Consider the following 15,304-nt stretch of genomic DNA (forward strand, 5'->3'; position numbering starts at 1 on the left):
GGACAGCTGAATGAACCACAGTGAGGACAGCTGAATGAACCACAGTGAGGACAGCTGAATGAACCACAGTGAGGACAGCTAAATGAACCACAGTGAGGACAGCTGGATGAACCATAGTGAGGACAGCTGGATGAACCACAGTGAGGACAGCTAAATGAACCACAGTGAGGACAGCTGAATGAACCACAGTGAGGACAGAGTAGCTTCATAGACATATATTTTGGATAAGAGAGGTTTTGGCAAATACAATGAACTGAGAACAGTCAGCGAGTCCAATGTATTTAAAACAAAGATGATATTTACAATAACGTATGACTGATGTTAGTACTAATATTTAAGCCAACATAATCACTGGTCTGATGCATGTTGTGCTTGATGGTACTGTACTCATTGACATTAGGCTGGGGAGGGAGGGAGGGAAAGAAAGAGGGAAAGAAAGAAAGGAGAGAGAAAGGAGAGAGAGAAAAAGAGAAAGGAGAGAGAGAAAGAGAGAAAGGAGAGAGAGAGACAGAAAGGAGAAAGGAGAGAGAGAGACAGAGAGAAAGGAGAGAGAAAGGAGAGAGAGAGACAGAGAGAAAGGAGAGAGAAAGAGAGAAAGGAGAGAGAGAAAGCAGAGAGAGAGACACACAGGGTGAGAAAGAGAGAGGGAGAGAGCGAGAGAGAAAGCAGAGAGAAAGGCAGAGAGAAACACACAGGGTGAGAAAGAGAGAGACAGAGAGAGAGACACACAGGGTGAGAAAGAGAGAGGGAGAGAGACAGAGAGAGAAAGCAGAGAGAAAGGCAGAGAGAGAGACACACAGGGTGAGAAAGAGAGAGGGAGAGAGCGAGAGAGAAAGGCAGAGAGAGAGACTGACAAAGACAGACAGACAAGTGAGAATATAAAGAGAGATTTAAAAGGCACAGTCATGTCTGCCAAGCAAGCAGAGGCACTAACAATTAGCACCGAGACCAGAACAGTAGTCTTTTATATTCTGCTTTCACAACAGCATATGTTCCATGTCCTCTCTCTGCGTGTCGTCGTCCATGCATGGCTTCGGTTAGAGGGGCAGCTCTCTCTCCCTCTCTCTCTCTCTCCCTCCCTCCCTCCCTCCCTCCCTCCCTCCCTCCTTTGGTTAGAGGGGCATGTCCGTCCGTGTTGTTGTCACTGCATGTCCTCTCTCTCGTCCATGTATGGCTTCAGTTAGAGAGGGGCATGTCCTCTCCAAACTTCATACAGTGGGCAGCGTTCTTGGCTTCAAACACCATCTGGACAACAGGTAGAAGGGCAGGAGAGAAAATAAAAGGAGAGAAAGAAGAGATTTAAGCACCGCATTTTCACACCGCATTATTCCTAGCCTCTAGACTACTACTGGCCCTGTGCTATCTTCACACAAGCAGAGTACGGTCTTCACACAAGCAGAGTACGGTCTTCACACAAGCAGAGTACGGTCTTCACACAAGCAGAGTACGGTCTTCACACAAGCAGAGTTATCTGAAACCAACGGTCAACTTTTATGGGAAAATTCTAATTAGGTAACAAAGTAACTGATTAGTTAGCTCCGAAAAGTCGGTGCTAAGCCTTGCTCCAGAGCACAGCCAGCTAGCCCTGGGCTAAGGTTGGTGCTAACCCTGCTCCAGAGCACAGCCAGCTAGCCCTGGGCTAAGGTTGGTGCTAACCCTGCTCCAGAGCACAGCCAGCTAGCCCTGGGCTAAGGTTGGTGCTAACCCTGCTCCAGAGCACAGCCAGCTAGCCCTGGGCTAAGGTTGGTACTAACCCTGCTCCAGAGCACAGCCAACTAGCACTGGGCTAAGGTTGGTGCTAAGCCTTGCTCCAGAGCACAGCCAGCTAGCCCTGGGCTAAGGTTGGTACTAACCCTGCTCCAGAGCACAGCCAGCTAGCCCTGGGCTAAGGTTGGTGCTAACCCTGCTCCAGAGCACAGCCAGCTAGCCCTGGGCTAAGGTTGGTGCTAACCCTGCTCCAGAGCACAGCCAGCTAGCCCTGGGCTAAGGTTGGTGCTAACCCTGCTCCAGAGCACAGCCAGCTAGCCCTGGGCTAAGGTTGGTGCTAACCCTGCTCCAGAGCACAGCCAGCTAGCCCTGGGCTAAGGTTGGTGCTAACCCTGCTCCAGAGCACAGCCAGCTAGCCCTGGGCTAAGGTTGGTGCTAACCCTGCTCCAGAGCACAGCCAGCTAGCCCTGGGCTAAGGTTGGTGCTAACCCTGCTCCAGAGCACAGCCAACTAGCACTGGGCTAAGGTTGGTGCTAAGCCTTGCTCCAGAGCACAGCCAGCTAGCCCTGGGCTAAGGTTGGTGCTAACCCTGCTCCAGAGCACAGCCAGCTAGCCCTGGGCTAAGGTTGGTGCTAACCCTGCTCCAGAGCACAGCCAGCTAGCCCTGGGCTAAGGTTGGTGCTAACCCTGCTCCAGAGCACAGCCAGCTAGCCCTGGGCTAAGGTTGGTACTAACCCTGCTCCAGAGCACAGCCAGCTAGCGCTGGGCTAAGGTTGGTGCTAACCCTGCTCCAGAGCACAGCCAGCTAGCCCTGGGCTAAGGTTGGTGCTAACCCTGCTCCAGAGCACAGCCAGCTAGCCCTGGGCTAAGGTTGGTACTAACCCTGCTCCAGAGCACAGCCAGCTAGCCCTGGGCTAAGGCTGGTGCTAAGCCTTGCTCCAGAGCACAGCCAGCTAGCCCTGGGCTAAGGTTGGTGCTAAGCCTCGCTCCAGATCACAGCCAGCTAGCCCTGGGCTAAGGTTGGTGCTAAGCCTTGCTCCAGAGCACAGCCAGCTAGCCCTGGGCTAAGGTTGGTGCTAAGCCTCGCTCCAGAGCACAGCCAGCTAGCCCTGGGCTAAGGTTGGTGCTAAGCCTTGCTCCAGAGCACAGCCAGCTAGCCCTGGGCTAAGGTTGGTGCTAAGCCTCGCTCCAGATCACAGCCAGCTAGCCCTGGGCTAAGGTTGGTGCTAAGCTAGCACATTGTCCGTCTATTACCAGAATGCTAACAAAATGAGCAAAAACTTGTAGCGAAATTGTGGACATTTACAAGCGAACGTGAACGAGTGAAATTGTGAAAATTAACAAAAGTTGAGTTGCAAACTTTTCTGTGGTGCAAACTTTTCCGATTTGACCCGCTCCTCCTCTCACCTGGTTGTGGACGTAGGCCTGGCAGGAGTAACACCAGACCGACAGGTCAGCGAAGCTCAGCACCAGCCGGTGTTCTGACGCCACGCCGTGGGTTAACATGTGCTGGTTGACATAGCGACCACAGTACACCTAGCGAAGACAAAAAACACTAGTCAAGAGAATGGCATGTTACATCTCGCTATGATGTCCAAACACTAAATCGAGGACAACAAAGTTAATTGTATATCTTATTGCCGACAATATATTTATCTTCATACTAAGAAGAGCGTTGCTTTGTGGTTGATAAAGAATTTCTAAAGTTGTTTAAATGAAATGTACATGAATAGAAGTGATTATGTTAAGATGTAGACGCCGGTCGACCTCTAGACGCTGGTAGAGGTCCGACCTCTAGACGCTGGTAGAGGTCCGACCTCTAGACGCTGGTAGAGGTCCGACCTCTAGACGCGGGTAGAGGTCCGACCTCTAGACGCGGGTCGACCTCTAGACGCGGGTAGAGGTCCGACCTCTAGACGCGGGTAGAGGTCCGACCTCTAGACGCGGGTAGAGGTCCGACCTCTAGACGCGGGTCGACCTCTAGACGCGGGTCGACCTCTAGACGCGGGCCGACCTCTAGACGCGGGCCGACCTCTAGACGCGGGCCGACCTCTAGACGCGGGCCGACCTCTAGACGCGGGCCGACCTCTAGACGCGGGCCGACCTCTAGACGCGGGCCGACCTCTAGACGCGGGCCGACCTCTAGACGCGGGCCGACCTCTAGACGCGGGCCGACCTCTAGAAGCGGGCCGACCTCTAGACGCGGGTAGAGGTTCAACCTCTAGACGCTGGTACTGGAGATGATGTGAGGTTAAGAGGACATGAAGTGTCCTTTGTTTCCAGTACCTTGTAGCAGCAGAGACAGATCCAGTTCTCAGTGTCGGTTCCACAGTCCTCACAGGGCCGAAACACATCTATACCTCCAACAGGAACAGGCCTCACTGAGTCTAGGTGGGGGCACCAGGACAGGGGATCCACCACGTACATGGTGCTCTGGGGGGGGGGGGGGGGGTTGGAAGAAAAAAAAAGGTGAAAATTGCTCTCTTGAAAATACTGAAAAGTTACATGAGATTTCTGCCTCAATCGTAAATTATCTTCGGCGTTCGGAGATTTTAGACTATTCTTCTTTTACTTTCTATTTTAGACAAGACCTGGGAGGGGTTGGATCCACAGTTCTACCGATAACACCTCAACAAATCAGAACTTAATACGAAAAGAGAAAATATATATATATATATATTTTTTAAACGGAATATCATCTGTACCCCGTCCACATCCTGGTTTCCACAGAACAGCTCAAACACCGGCTCCTTGGAGTAACCAGACGCCCCTTCCACCTCCACCGCACCGCTCTCCTGGTCTCCCTTGGTAACTGGGTCTGAGGCAGCCATGGCGACCGCCTAGGATGGTAATTCAGTAACAATGTATCGAGCCAGTCAATAGGAGAAAAGGTTCGCATTTTCAATCATTGATAACCTTGAGGTGAAAATAAACCCTGTCTGTTTCTGATTTAAAAAAATGTTTTTTAACCTTCATTTAACTAGGCACGTCAGTTAAGAACACATTCTTATCTACAATGACGGTCTAGGAACAGTGGGTTAACTGCCTTGTTCAGAGTCAGAACGACAGGTTTTTTTTTACCTTGTCAGCCTCGGGGGATTCGATGTAGCAACCTTTCGGTTAACTTGTCCAACGCTCTAACCACTAGGCTACCCTGCCGCCCCAGAAGTTTAGTTGATCCAATCCCCATGAGTTCACACAGAAGTACATAAATGATCTAAAAACAGAGAGCAGGGATCTCGGCCAAAAGCTTACATCCAAAGTGGCACCCTATTCCCTACATTGTGCACTACTTTGGATAGGGCTCTGGTCAAGGGTAGTGCACTAGGGAATAGGGTGCCGTTTGGTATGTAACCATGACTTCACACGGTTCCTTACCGGCGTCTCTGTCTCGTCAGGCGTTGGTTGGAGAATCTCGGGCGTATTTGGAACAGCTTCCGTCTTAACCTCTTTAACAACAGGGCTCTTCATAGGACTGAGCCTCACCTTTGACCTGGCTCCACCCACAGGGACAGACGCTGGGCTGGGATTGGCTGAGGTACTTTGGTTTAGGTCGAGCGACACCAGTCCCTTTGTGAGGTCATCTAGGTCAAGGTCGCCCCGATCACCAGAGGGCAGAGGTGTGGTCTGAGGTGTGGTCTGAGGTGTGGTCTGAGATGACCCCTGACCAGGGCTGGCCCCGCCCTGGTTACCCTGTCTGGGAGACTTCTTGCCCTTAGAAGTCCTCTTCCCTCTGGGTTTGGGGTTTGGCAGAGACAGACGGAGAGACTCTGGAACTGATTAGAGAGAAAACAAGACAGGGATAACATTACATCACCCTGGTATACGGCTCCCCCCGGTATACGGCTCCCCCCGGTATACGGCTCCCCCCGGTATACGGCTCCCCCCTGGTATACGGCTCCCCCCTGGTATACGGCTCCCCCCTGGTATACGGCTCCCCCCTGGTATACGGCTCCCCCCTGGTATACGGCTCCCCCCTGGTATACGGCTCCCCCCTGGTATACGGCTCCCCCCTGGTATACGGCTCCCCCCGGTATACGGCTCCCCCTGGTATACAGTCCCCCCTGGTATACGGCCCCTGGTATAGACATCCTGTCATTTTAAACAGATGATAAAACAAAAATATTTTGCTAAAATACTGATTCCTGAGAGTTCCAGACAGAGAAACAGGACTCACGTTGTATCCTGAGGGACAGCCAATAGGCGGAGTGGGTGCGTATGACCTTGTTGATGCTGACTGCTGCGTTGGGGTGAGGTGGGGGCAAGGGAGGCAGGGGCAGAGCGGGGTCTCCCAGGAGAATGCTGGTGCAGGCAGACATAGACTCCGAAATGGCAGTCAGGTTATAACCGCCCTGTAGAGGAGCGGGAGAGAATGTTTCACACTTCCTGCTCTGACATTGCTGACAGCTACATTGGGGAGAAATGTACTTACTGTGACTGTGATATGTTGCTGTGTCATCCTGCTATCTTCTGACGAATGCACTAAATAAGTCACTAATACTTGACAAAGGTAAATGTACTTATGGCAAAGCAGATAAAATCAAATCCAATGTATTTCTATAGCCCGTCTTACATCAGCTGATATCTCAAAGTGCTGTACAGAAACCCAGCCTAAAACCCCCAAACAGCAAGCAATGCAGGTGTAGAAGCACGGTGGCTAGGAAAAACTCCCTAGAAAGGCCAGAACTCTAGGAAGAAACCTAGAGAGGAACCAGGCTATGTGGGGTGGGCCAGTCCTCTTCTGGCTGTGCCGGGTGGAGATTATAACAGAACATGGCCAAGATGTTCAAATGTTCATAAATAACCAGCAGGGTCAAATAATAATAATCACAGTGGTTGTCGAGGGTGCAGCAAGTCAGCACCAGATGGTGTCAAGAAGGTGTCTGTGTATTTTGTATTTTACAAAGATTCCCATTGGTTGCTGCTACTCTTCCAGTCCCCATTGGTTGCTGCTACTCTTCCTGGGGGGGACATTGGTTGCTGCTACTCTTCCTGGGGTTTAAGATCCCCATTGGTTGCTGCTACTCTTCCTGGGGTTTAATAATCACACTCTTCCTGGGGTGGTTGGTTGCTGCTACTCTTCCTGGGGTTTATTGATCCCCATTGGTTGCTGCTACTCTTCCTGGGGTTTAAGTCCCCATTGGTTGCTGCTACTCTTCCAGATTCCCATTGGTTGCTGCTACTCTTCCTGGGGTTTATTAGGGATCCCCATTGGTTGCTGCTACTCTTCCTGTGATATTGGTTGCTGCTACTCTTCCTGGGGTTTACAAAGATACTCTTCCTGGGGTTTATTGGTTGCTGCTACTCTTCCTGGGGTTTATTAGGGATCCCCATTGGTTGCTGCTACTCTTCCTGGGGTTTATTAGGGATCCCCATTGGTTGCTGCTACTCTTCCTGGGGTTTATTAGGGATCCCCATTAGTTCCTGCCAAGGCAGCAGCTCTTCCTGGGGTTTATTAAGGATCCCCATTAGTTCCTGCCAAAGCAGCAGCTACTCTTCCTGGGGTTTATTAGGGATTCAGGCCAAAAAGTTCAATATTGGTTTTGTCAGACCAGAGAATCTTGTTTCTCATGGTGTGAGAGTCCTTTAGGTGCCTTTTGGCAAACTCCAAACGGGCTGTCATGTGCTTTTTACTGAGGAATGGCTTCCGTCTGGCCACTCTACCATAAAGGCAAAACACACCAAGACAGTCGTGAAGAGGGTGCAACAAAACCTAATCTCCCTCAAGAGACTGAAAAGATTTGTCATGGGTCCCCAGATCCTCAAAAAGTTCTGCAGCTGCACCATCGAGAGCATCCTGACTGGTTGCATCACTTCCTGGTACGGCAACTGCTCGGCATCCGACCACAAGGCACTACAGAGGGTAGTGCGTGTGGCCCAGAAGATCACTGGGGCCAAGCTTCCTTCCATCCAGGACCTATATAATAGGCGGTGTCAGAGGAAAGCCCCCAAAAAATTGTCAGAGACTCCAGTCACCCAAGTTATAGACTGCCAAGTCTAGGACCAAAATGCTCCTTAACAGCTTCTACCCCCAAGCCATAAAACTGATGAACAATTAATCAAATGGCCACCAGACTATTTACATTGACCCCCCCCCCCCCAATTTGTTTTGTACACTGCTGATACTCACTAATTATTATCTATGCAGTCACTTCACCCCTACCTACATGTACATATTACCACAACTAACCTGTACCCCCACACATGAACTCTGTACCGGTACCCCTTATATAAAACCTGTTACTTTTTATAATTTTTTACTTTAGTTTATTTGGTAAATATTTTCTTAACTCTTCTTGAACTGCATTGTTGGTTAAGGGCTGGTAAAGTAAGCATTTCATGGTGAAGTCTACACATTTGATTTGAAGGCCTGATTGGTGGAGTGCTGCAGAGATGGTTGTCTTTCTGGAAGGTTCTCCCATCTCCACAGAGGAACTCTGGAGCTATGTCAGAGTGACCATTGGGTTCTTGGTCACTTCCATGACCAAGGCCCTTCTCCCCAGATTGCTCAGTTTGGACGGGCGACCAGCTCTAGGAAGAGTCTTGGTGGTTCCAAACTTCTTCCATTTAAGAATGATGGAGGCCTCTGTGTTCTTGGAGACCTTCAATGCTGCAGAAATGGTTTGGTACCCTTCCCCAGATCTGTACCTCGACACAATCCTGTCTCTGAGTTCTACGGACAATTCATTCGAACTCAAGGCTTGGTTTTTTTCTCTGACATGCACTGTCAACTGTGGGACCTTATATAGACAGGTCTGTGCCTTTCCACCAGAATGGGCTTCAGGTGAGGCAGATGAACCTGTAGCCATATGACTTCAACAGTATTTAACATTATCCAGATACTGACTGTCTATAGCAGCTTCCCACCAGAATGGGCTTTATGTGAGGCAGATGAACCTGTAGCCATATTACTTACTACTTACTTCAACAGTATTTAACACGAGATCCTCTCTATTCTTTACAGGAATGTGGTTCTGAATATAAACAGCAGCACCTCCACCATTGGCATTTCTGTCTTTTCTGTAGATGTTATAACCTTGTATTGCTACAACTGTATCATCAAAGTTGTGTATATGCATGCGCGCATGCATGCCTGTGTATATGTGTGTATGTGTGTGTGTGCGTGCGTGCGTGTTAATTCAGACCACTAACCTCCAGGATGACCAATACTCTGCCGCCTGCCAGGCCCATCAGGAGGTGGGTTAGGTGGGCATAGCCCGGGGGGGTCACTTGGTACCCTCCTAGAGGGTCCCCTCTGGCTGCATCAAACCCTGCCGATACCAGAACCAGGCCCGGGTCAAACTACAGAGTGGGAGAGAAAACAACTGTTTAAGGCCCGGGTCAAACTACAGAGAGAGAGAAGAAAACTGTTTAAGGCCCGGGTCAAACTACAGAGGGAGAGAAAACAACTGTTTAAGGCCCGGGTCAAACTACAGAGGGAGAGAAAACAACTGTTTAAGGCCCGGGTCAAACTACAGAGGGAGAGAAAACAACTGTTTAAGGCCCGGGTCAAACTACAGAGGGAAAGAAAACAACTGTTTAAGGCCCGGGTCAAACTACAGAGGGAAAGAAAACAACTGTTTAAGGCCCGGGTCAAACTACAGAGGGAGAGAAAACAACTGTTTAAGGCCCGGGTCAAACTACAGAGGGAGAGAAAACAACTGTTTAAGGCCCGGGTCAAACTACAGAGTGGGAGAGAAAACAACTGTTTAAGGCCCGGGTCAAACTACAGAGGGAAAGAAAACAACTGTTTAAGGCCCGGGTCAAACTACAGAGGGAAAGAAAACAACTGTTTAAGGCCCGGGTCAAACTACAGAGGGAGAGAAAACAACTGTTTAAGGCCCGGGTCAAACTACAGAGGGAGAGAAAACAACTGTTTAAGGCCCGGGTCAAACTACAGAGTGGGAGAGAAAACAACTGTTTAAGGCCCGGGTCAAACTACAGAGGGAGAGAAAACAACTGTTTAAGGCCCGGGTCAAACTACAGAGTGGGAGAGAAAACAACTGTTTAAGGCCCGGGTCAAACTACAGAGTGGGAGAGAAAACAACTGTTTAAGGCCCGGGTCAAACTACAGAGTGGGAGAGAAAACAACTGTTTAAGGCCCGGGTCAAACTACAGAGTGGGAGAGAAAACAACTGTTTAAGGCCCGGGTCAAACTATAGAGTGGGAGAGAAAACAACTGTTTAAGGCCCGGGTCAAACTACAGAGTGGGAGAGAAAACAACTGTTTAAGGCCCGGGTCAAACTACAGAGTGGGAGAGAAAACAACTGTTTAATTGATAAACATAACAAACATTAACGTGATAACTGAAGTGACACCAAGTGGAACAAATAAGTAAAATCACATTACTAAAAAGTATAGTAGTTTCTACGTCATGATGAAAGGTTTCTGATAGATGAATTACTTCAATCCTCAAGGGGAAATTGGTTTGACTGACAATCACTAGCAAGCTACAACGCCACAAAGCACATTTCATATACTACAGTATGTGATCCTTGTATGCATTAGAGTCAGAGTGCCCTCTACACAACGCTACTGTACAGTACATACCTCTATAGCGATGGGCATGACCACTGAGGCAATCAATCAAATCAAATGTATTTATATAGCCCTTCTTACATCAGCTGATGTTACAAAGTGCTGTACAGAAACCCAGCCTAAAACCCCAAACAGCAAGCAATGCAGGTGTAGAAGCACAGTGGCTAGGAAAAACTCCCTAGAAAGACAGCAACCTAGGAAGAAACCTAGAGAGGAACCAGACTCTGAGGGGTGGCCAGTCCTCTTCTGGCTGTGCCGGGTAGAGATTAGTACATGGGAAAAAACACAAACATTTCTTTCCACAGGGCCGTGGGGTGAGGTAGGGATGCAGCTTGAGCTCCAACCTCTTCAACATTTATATCAACGAATTGGCGCGGGCACTAGAACAGCCTGCAGCACCCGGCCTCACCCTACTAGAATCCGAAGTCAAATGTCTGCTGTTTGCTGATGATCTGGTGCTTCTGTCACCAACCAAGGAGGGCCTGCAGCAGCACCTAGATCTTATGCACAGATTCTGTCAGACCTGGGCCCTGACAGTGAATCTCAATAAGACCAAAATAATGGTGTCTAGACACTGTTGTCCTAGAGCACACAAAAAACTATACAGACCTCGGCCTACCACAGGTAACTTCCACAAAGCTGTGAACGATCTGAGAGACAAGGCAAGAAGGGCATTCTATGCCATCAAAAGGAACATAAATTTCAACATACCAATTAGGATTTGGCTAAAAATACTTGAATCAGTCATAGAGCCCATTGCCCTTTATGGTTGTGAGGTCTGGGGTCCGCTCACCAACCAAGACTTCACAAAATGGGACAAACACCAAATTGACACCAAATTGACACAAAATTCTGCAAAAATATCCTCCGGCCCTAAACAGAGAGTACACCGCGGCAGAATACCTGACCATTGTGACTGACCCTACACAGAGAGGACACAGTGGCAGAATACCTGACCACTGTGACTGACCCTAAACAGAGGACACAGTAGCAGAATACCTGTCCACTGTGACTGACCCAAACTTAAGGAAATCTTTGACTATGTACAGACTCAGTGAGCATAGCCTTGCTATTGAGAAAGGCCGCCGTAGCCTGTCTTCTCTTGAGAGCCATGTCTGCCTATGTGCTCACTGCCCACAAAATGAGGTGGAAACAGAGCTGCACTTCCTAACCTCCTGCCCAATATATGACCATATTAGAGAGACATATTTCCCTCAGATTAAACTCCCATATCTATTGGGTGAAATACCACAGTGTGCCATCACATCAGCAAGATGTGTGACCTGTTGCCACAAGAAAAGGGCAACCAGTGAAGAACAAACACCATTGTAAATACAAACCATTTTTAGGTTTATTTATTTTCCATTACGTACTTTAACTATTTTCACATCGTTACAGCACTGTATATATAATATGACACTTGAAATGTCTTTATTATTTTGGAACTTTGGTGAATAATGTTAAGTGCTCATATTTTAATATCGATATGTAAACACATGTTTCTTATGCCAATAAAGCCCTTTGAAATGAATTGAGAGAGACAGAGAGAGAGAGAGAGACAGAGAGAGAGAGACAGAGAAGAGAGACAGAGAGAGAGAGAGAGAGAGAGACAGAGAGAGAGAGACAGAGAAGAGAGACAGAGAGAGAGAGAGAGAGAGAGACAGAGAAGAGAGAGAGAGAAGAGAGAGAGAGAGAGAGAGAGAGAGAGAGACAGAGAAGAGAGAGACAGAGAAGAGAGAGACAGAGAAGAGAGAGAGAGAGATATGCAGTGACAACAACACGGAGGGAGAGAGAGAGAGAGAGAGAGAGAGAGGACACTGAGTGGAAGGATACTGTACCTCTAGCGATGGGCATGACCACTGAGTGGAAGGATACTGTACCTCTCTAGCGATGGGCATGACCACTGAGTGGAAGGATACTGTACCTCTAGCGATGGGCATGACCACTGAGTGGAAGGATACTGTACCTCTCTAGCGATGGGCATGACCACTGAGTGGAAGGATACTGTACCTCTCTAGCGATGGGCATGACCACTGAGTGGAAGGATACTGTACCTCTCTAGCGATGGGCATGACCACTGAGTGGAAGGATACTGTACCTCTCTAGCGATGGGCATGACCACTGAGTGGAAGGATACTGTACCTCTAGCGATGGGCATGACCACTGAGTGGAAGGATACTGTACCTCTCTAGCGATGGGCATGACCACTGAGTGGAAGGATACTGTACCTCTCTAGCGATGGGCATGACCACTGAGTGGAAGGATACTGTACCTCTCTAGCGATGGGCATGACCACTGAGTGGAAGGATACTGTACCTCTCTAGCGATGGGCATGACCACTGAGTGGAAGGATACTGTACCTCTAGCGATGGGCATGACCACTGAGTGGAAGGATACTGTACCTCTCTAGCGATGGGCATGACCACTGAGTGGAAGGAACTGTACCTCTCTAGCGATGGGCATGACCACTGAGTGGAAGGATACTGTACCTCTCTAGCGATGGGCATGACCACCGAGTGGAAGGCTGCAAGGTACTCCGCGTCGCCCATCTTGGCTCCGTTCCAGGGGATGTTGACGTTGAACCCTGCTCCCTTCCCCTCGCCCACTCTGTTGTAGTGCGCGTCCTCGGAAGTAGGGAAGAAGGTCCCATCCTCGTAGCGATGCAGGGAGATGTAGAGGACACTGGATGGAGAGAGGAGAGGGTTGGAGTTAGTGAGGGAGATGTAGAGGACACTGGATGGAGAGAGGAGAGGGTTGGAGTTAGTGAGGGAGATGTAGAGGACACTGGATGGAGAGAGGAGAAGGTTGGAGTTAGTGAGGGAGAGGTTGAGGACACTGGATGGAGAGAGGAGAGGGTTGGAGTTAGTGAGGGAGATGTAGAGGACACTGGATGGAGAGAGGAGAGGGTTGGAGTTAGTGAGGGAGATGTAGAGGACACTGGATGGAGAGAGGAGAAGGTTGGAGTTAGTGAGGGAGAGGTTGAGGACACTGGATGGAGAGAGGAGAGGGTTGGAGTTAGTGAGGGAGATGTAGAGGACACTGGATGGAGAGAGGAGAGGGTTGGAGTTAGTGAGGGAGATGTAGAGGACACTGGATGGAGAGAGGAGAGGGTTGGAGTTAGTGAGGGAGATGTAGAGGACACTGGATGGAGAAAGGAGAGGGTTGGAGTTAGTGAGGGAGATGTAGAGGACACTGGATGGAGAGAGGAGAGGGTTGGAGTTAGTGAGGGAGATGTAGAGGACACTGGATGGAGAGAGGAGAAGGTTGGAGTTAGTGAGGGAGATGTTGAGGACACTGGATGGAGAGAGGAGAGGGTTGGAGTTAGTGAGGGAGATGTAGAGGACACTGGATGGAGAGAGGAGAGGGTTGGAGTTAGTGAGGGAGATGTAGAGGACACTGGATGGAGAGAGGAGAGGGTTGGAGTTAGTGAGGGAGATGTAGAGGACACTGGATGGAGAAAGGAGAGGGTTGGAGTTAGTGAGGGAGATGTAGAGGACACTGGATGGAGAGAGGAGAGGGTTGGAGTTAGTGAGGGAGATGTAGAGGACACTGGATGGAGAGAGGAGAAGGTTGGAGTTAGTGAGGGAGATGTTGAGGACACTGGATGGAGAGAGGAGAGGGTTGGAGTTAGTGAGGGAGATGTACAGGACACTGGATGGAGAGAGGAGAAGGTTGGAGTTAGTGAGGGAGATGTAGAGGACACTGGATGGAGAGAGGAGAGGGTTGGAGTTAGTGAGGGAGATGTAGAGGACACTGGATGGAGAGAGGAGAAGGTTGGAGTTAGTGAGGGAGATGTTGAGGACACTGGATGGAGAGAGGAGAGGGTTGGAGTTAGTGAGGGAGATGTACAGGACACTGGATGGAGAGAGGAGAGGGTTGGCGTTAGTGAGGGAGATGTAGAGGACACTGGATGGAGAGAGGAGAAGGTTGGAGTTAGTGAGGGAGATGTAGAGGACACTGGATGGAGAGAATAGAGGGTTGGAGTTAGTGAGGGAGATGTAGAGGACACTGGATGGAGAGAGGAGAAGGTTGGAGTTAGTGAGGGAGGTGTAGAGGACACTGGATGGAGAGAATAGAGGGTTGGAGTTAGTGAGGGAGATGTAGAGGACACTGGATGGAGAGAGGAGAGGGTTGGAGTTAGTGAGGGAGATGTAGAGGACACTGGATGGAGAGAGGAGAAGGTTGGAGTTAGTGAGGGAGATGTTGAGGACACTGGATGGAGAGAGGAGAGGGTTGGAGTTAGTGAGGGAGATGTAGAGGACACTGGATGGAGAGAGGAGAAGGTTGGAGTTAGTGAGGGAGATGTAGAGGACACTGGATGGAGAGAGGAGAAGGTTGGAGTTAGTGAGGGAGATGTAGAGGACACTGGATGGAGAGAGGAGAAGGTTGGAGTTAGTGAGGGAGATGTTGAGGACACTGGATGGAGAGAGGAGAAGGTTGGAGTTAGTGAGGGAGATGTAGAGGACACTGGATGGAGAGAGGAGAAGGTTGGAGTTAGTGAGGGAGATGTAGAGGACACTGGATGGAGAGAGGAGAAGGTTGGAGTTAGTGAGGGAGATGTTGAGGACACTGGGAAGACATGAGAACTTGAGTTGAAATGAATAAATTGAAAAATCCTCATCCCATAATTTCCAATTGAGTAAAAGAGGAGAGAATAAGCAGCAGAACCCCTCTGGACCCTCGTCAAAAGCAGTGCACCAGATATGGAACAGGCACGGCTAGGTACCTGTCATCCTCTTCGAAGATGTGCTGTGTTCCGTTGCCATGGTGAACATCCCAGTCCAGGATGAGGACCCGCAGGGGCTTCTGGGAGATGGACTGGGCGTATCGGGCAGTCAGGGCGGCGGAGTTGAAGAAACAGAACCCACAGGCAGCGTCCTTCTCGGCATGGTGACCAGGGGGGCGCACGATGGCCACGCCATTACGGACCTGGTGGGGGGGGGGGGGGGGGGCATACAACAGTCTGATAAATAGGGTTGAAAAATTCCAGGAACTTCCCCCAAAATTCCCTAGTTTTCCAAAAAATCCCAGTTGGAAAATACCTGGAATCAGGAAGGAA

The 15,304-nt window shown here is 49.6% G+C and overlaps 1 protein-coding gene across 1 annotated transcript in view; it reads right to left on the reverse strand.

Moving 5' to 3' along the window:
* Positions 1–200: 200 nt before the first annotated feature.
* Positions 201–15,304, reverse strand: part of LOC139416961 (histone deacetylase 6) — a 44,113-nt gene continuing 29,009 nt past the window's right edge. The window contains exons 19-27 of the mRNA XM_071166175.1: positions 14,972–15,174; positions 12,735–12,927; positions 8,860–9,009; positions 5,885–6,059; positions 5,086–5,483; positions 4,413–4,547; positions 3,994–4,140; positions 3,115–3,243; positions 201–1,245 (exon numbers count right to left, since the gene is read on the reverse strand). Coding sequence (XP_071022276.1) covers positions 1,177–1,245; positions 3,115–3,243; positions 3,994–4,140; positions 4,413–4,547; positions 5,086–5,483; positions 5,885–6,059; positions 8,860–9,009; positions 12,735–12,927; positions 14,972–15,174 — 1,599 coding nt within the window. The 3' untranslated portion in view covers positions 201–1,176. The remainder of the gene's footprint in view (positions 1,246–3,114; positions 3,244–3,993; positions 4,141–4,412; positions 4,548–5,085; positions 5,484–5,884; positions 6,060–8,859; positions 9,010–12,734; positions 12,928–14,971; positions 15,175–15,304) is intronic.

The sequence above is a fragment of the Oncorhynchus clarkii genome, chromosome 9 (genome assembly GCF_045791955.1).
Source record: "Oncorhynchus clarkii lewisi isolate Uvic-CL-2024 chromosome 9, UVic_Ocla_1.0, whole genome shotgun sequence".
Taxonomy (NCBI): domain Eukaryota; kingdom Metazoa; phylum Chordata; class Actinopteri; order Salmoniformes; family Salmonidae; genus Oncorhynchus; species Oncorhynchus clarkii.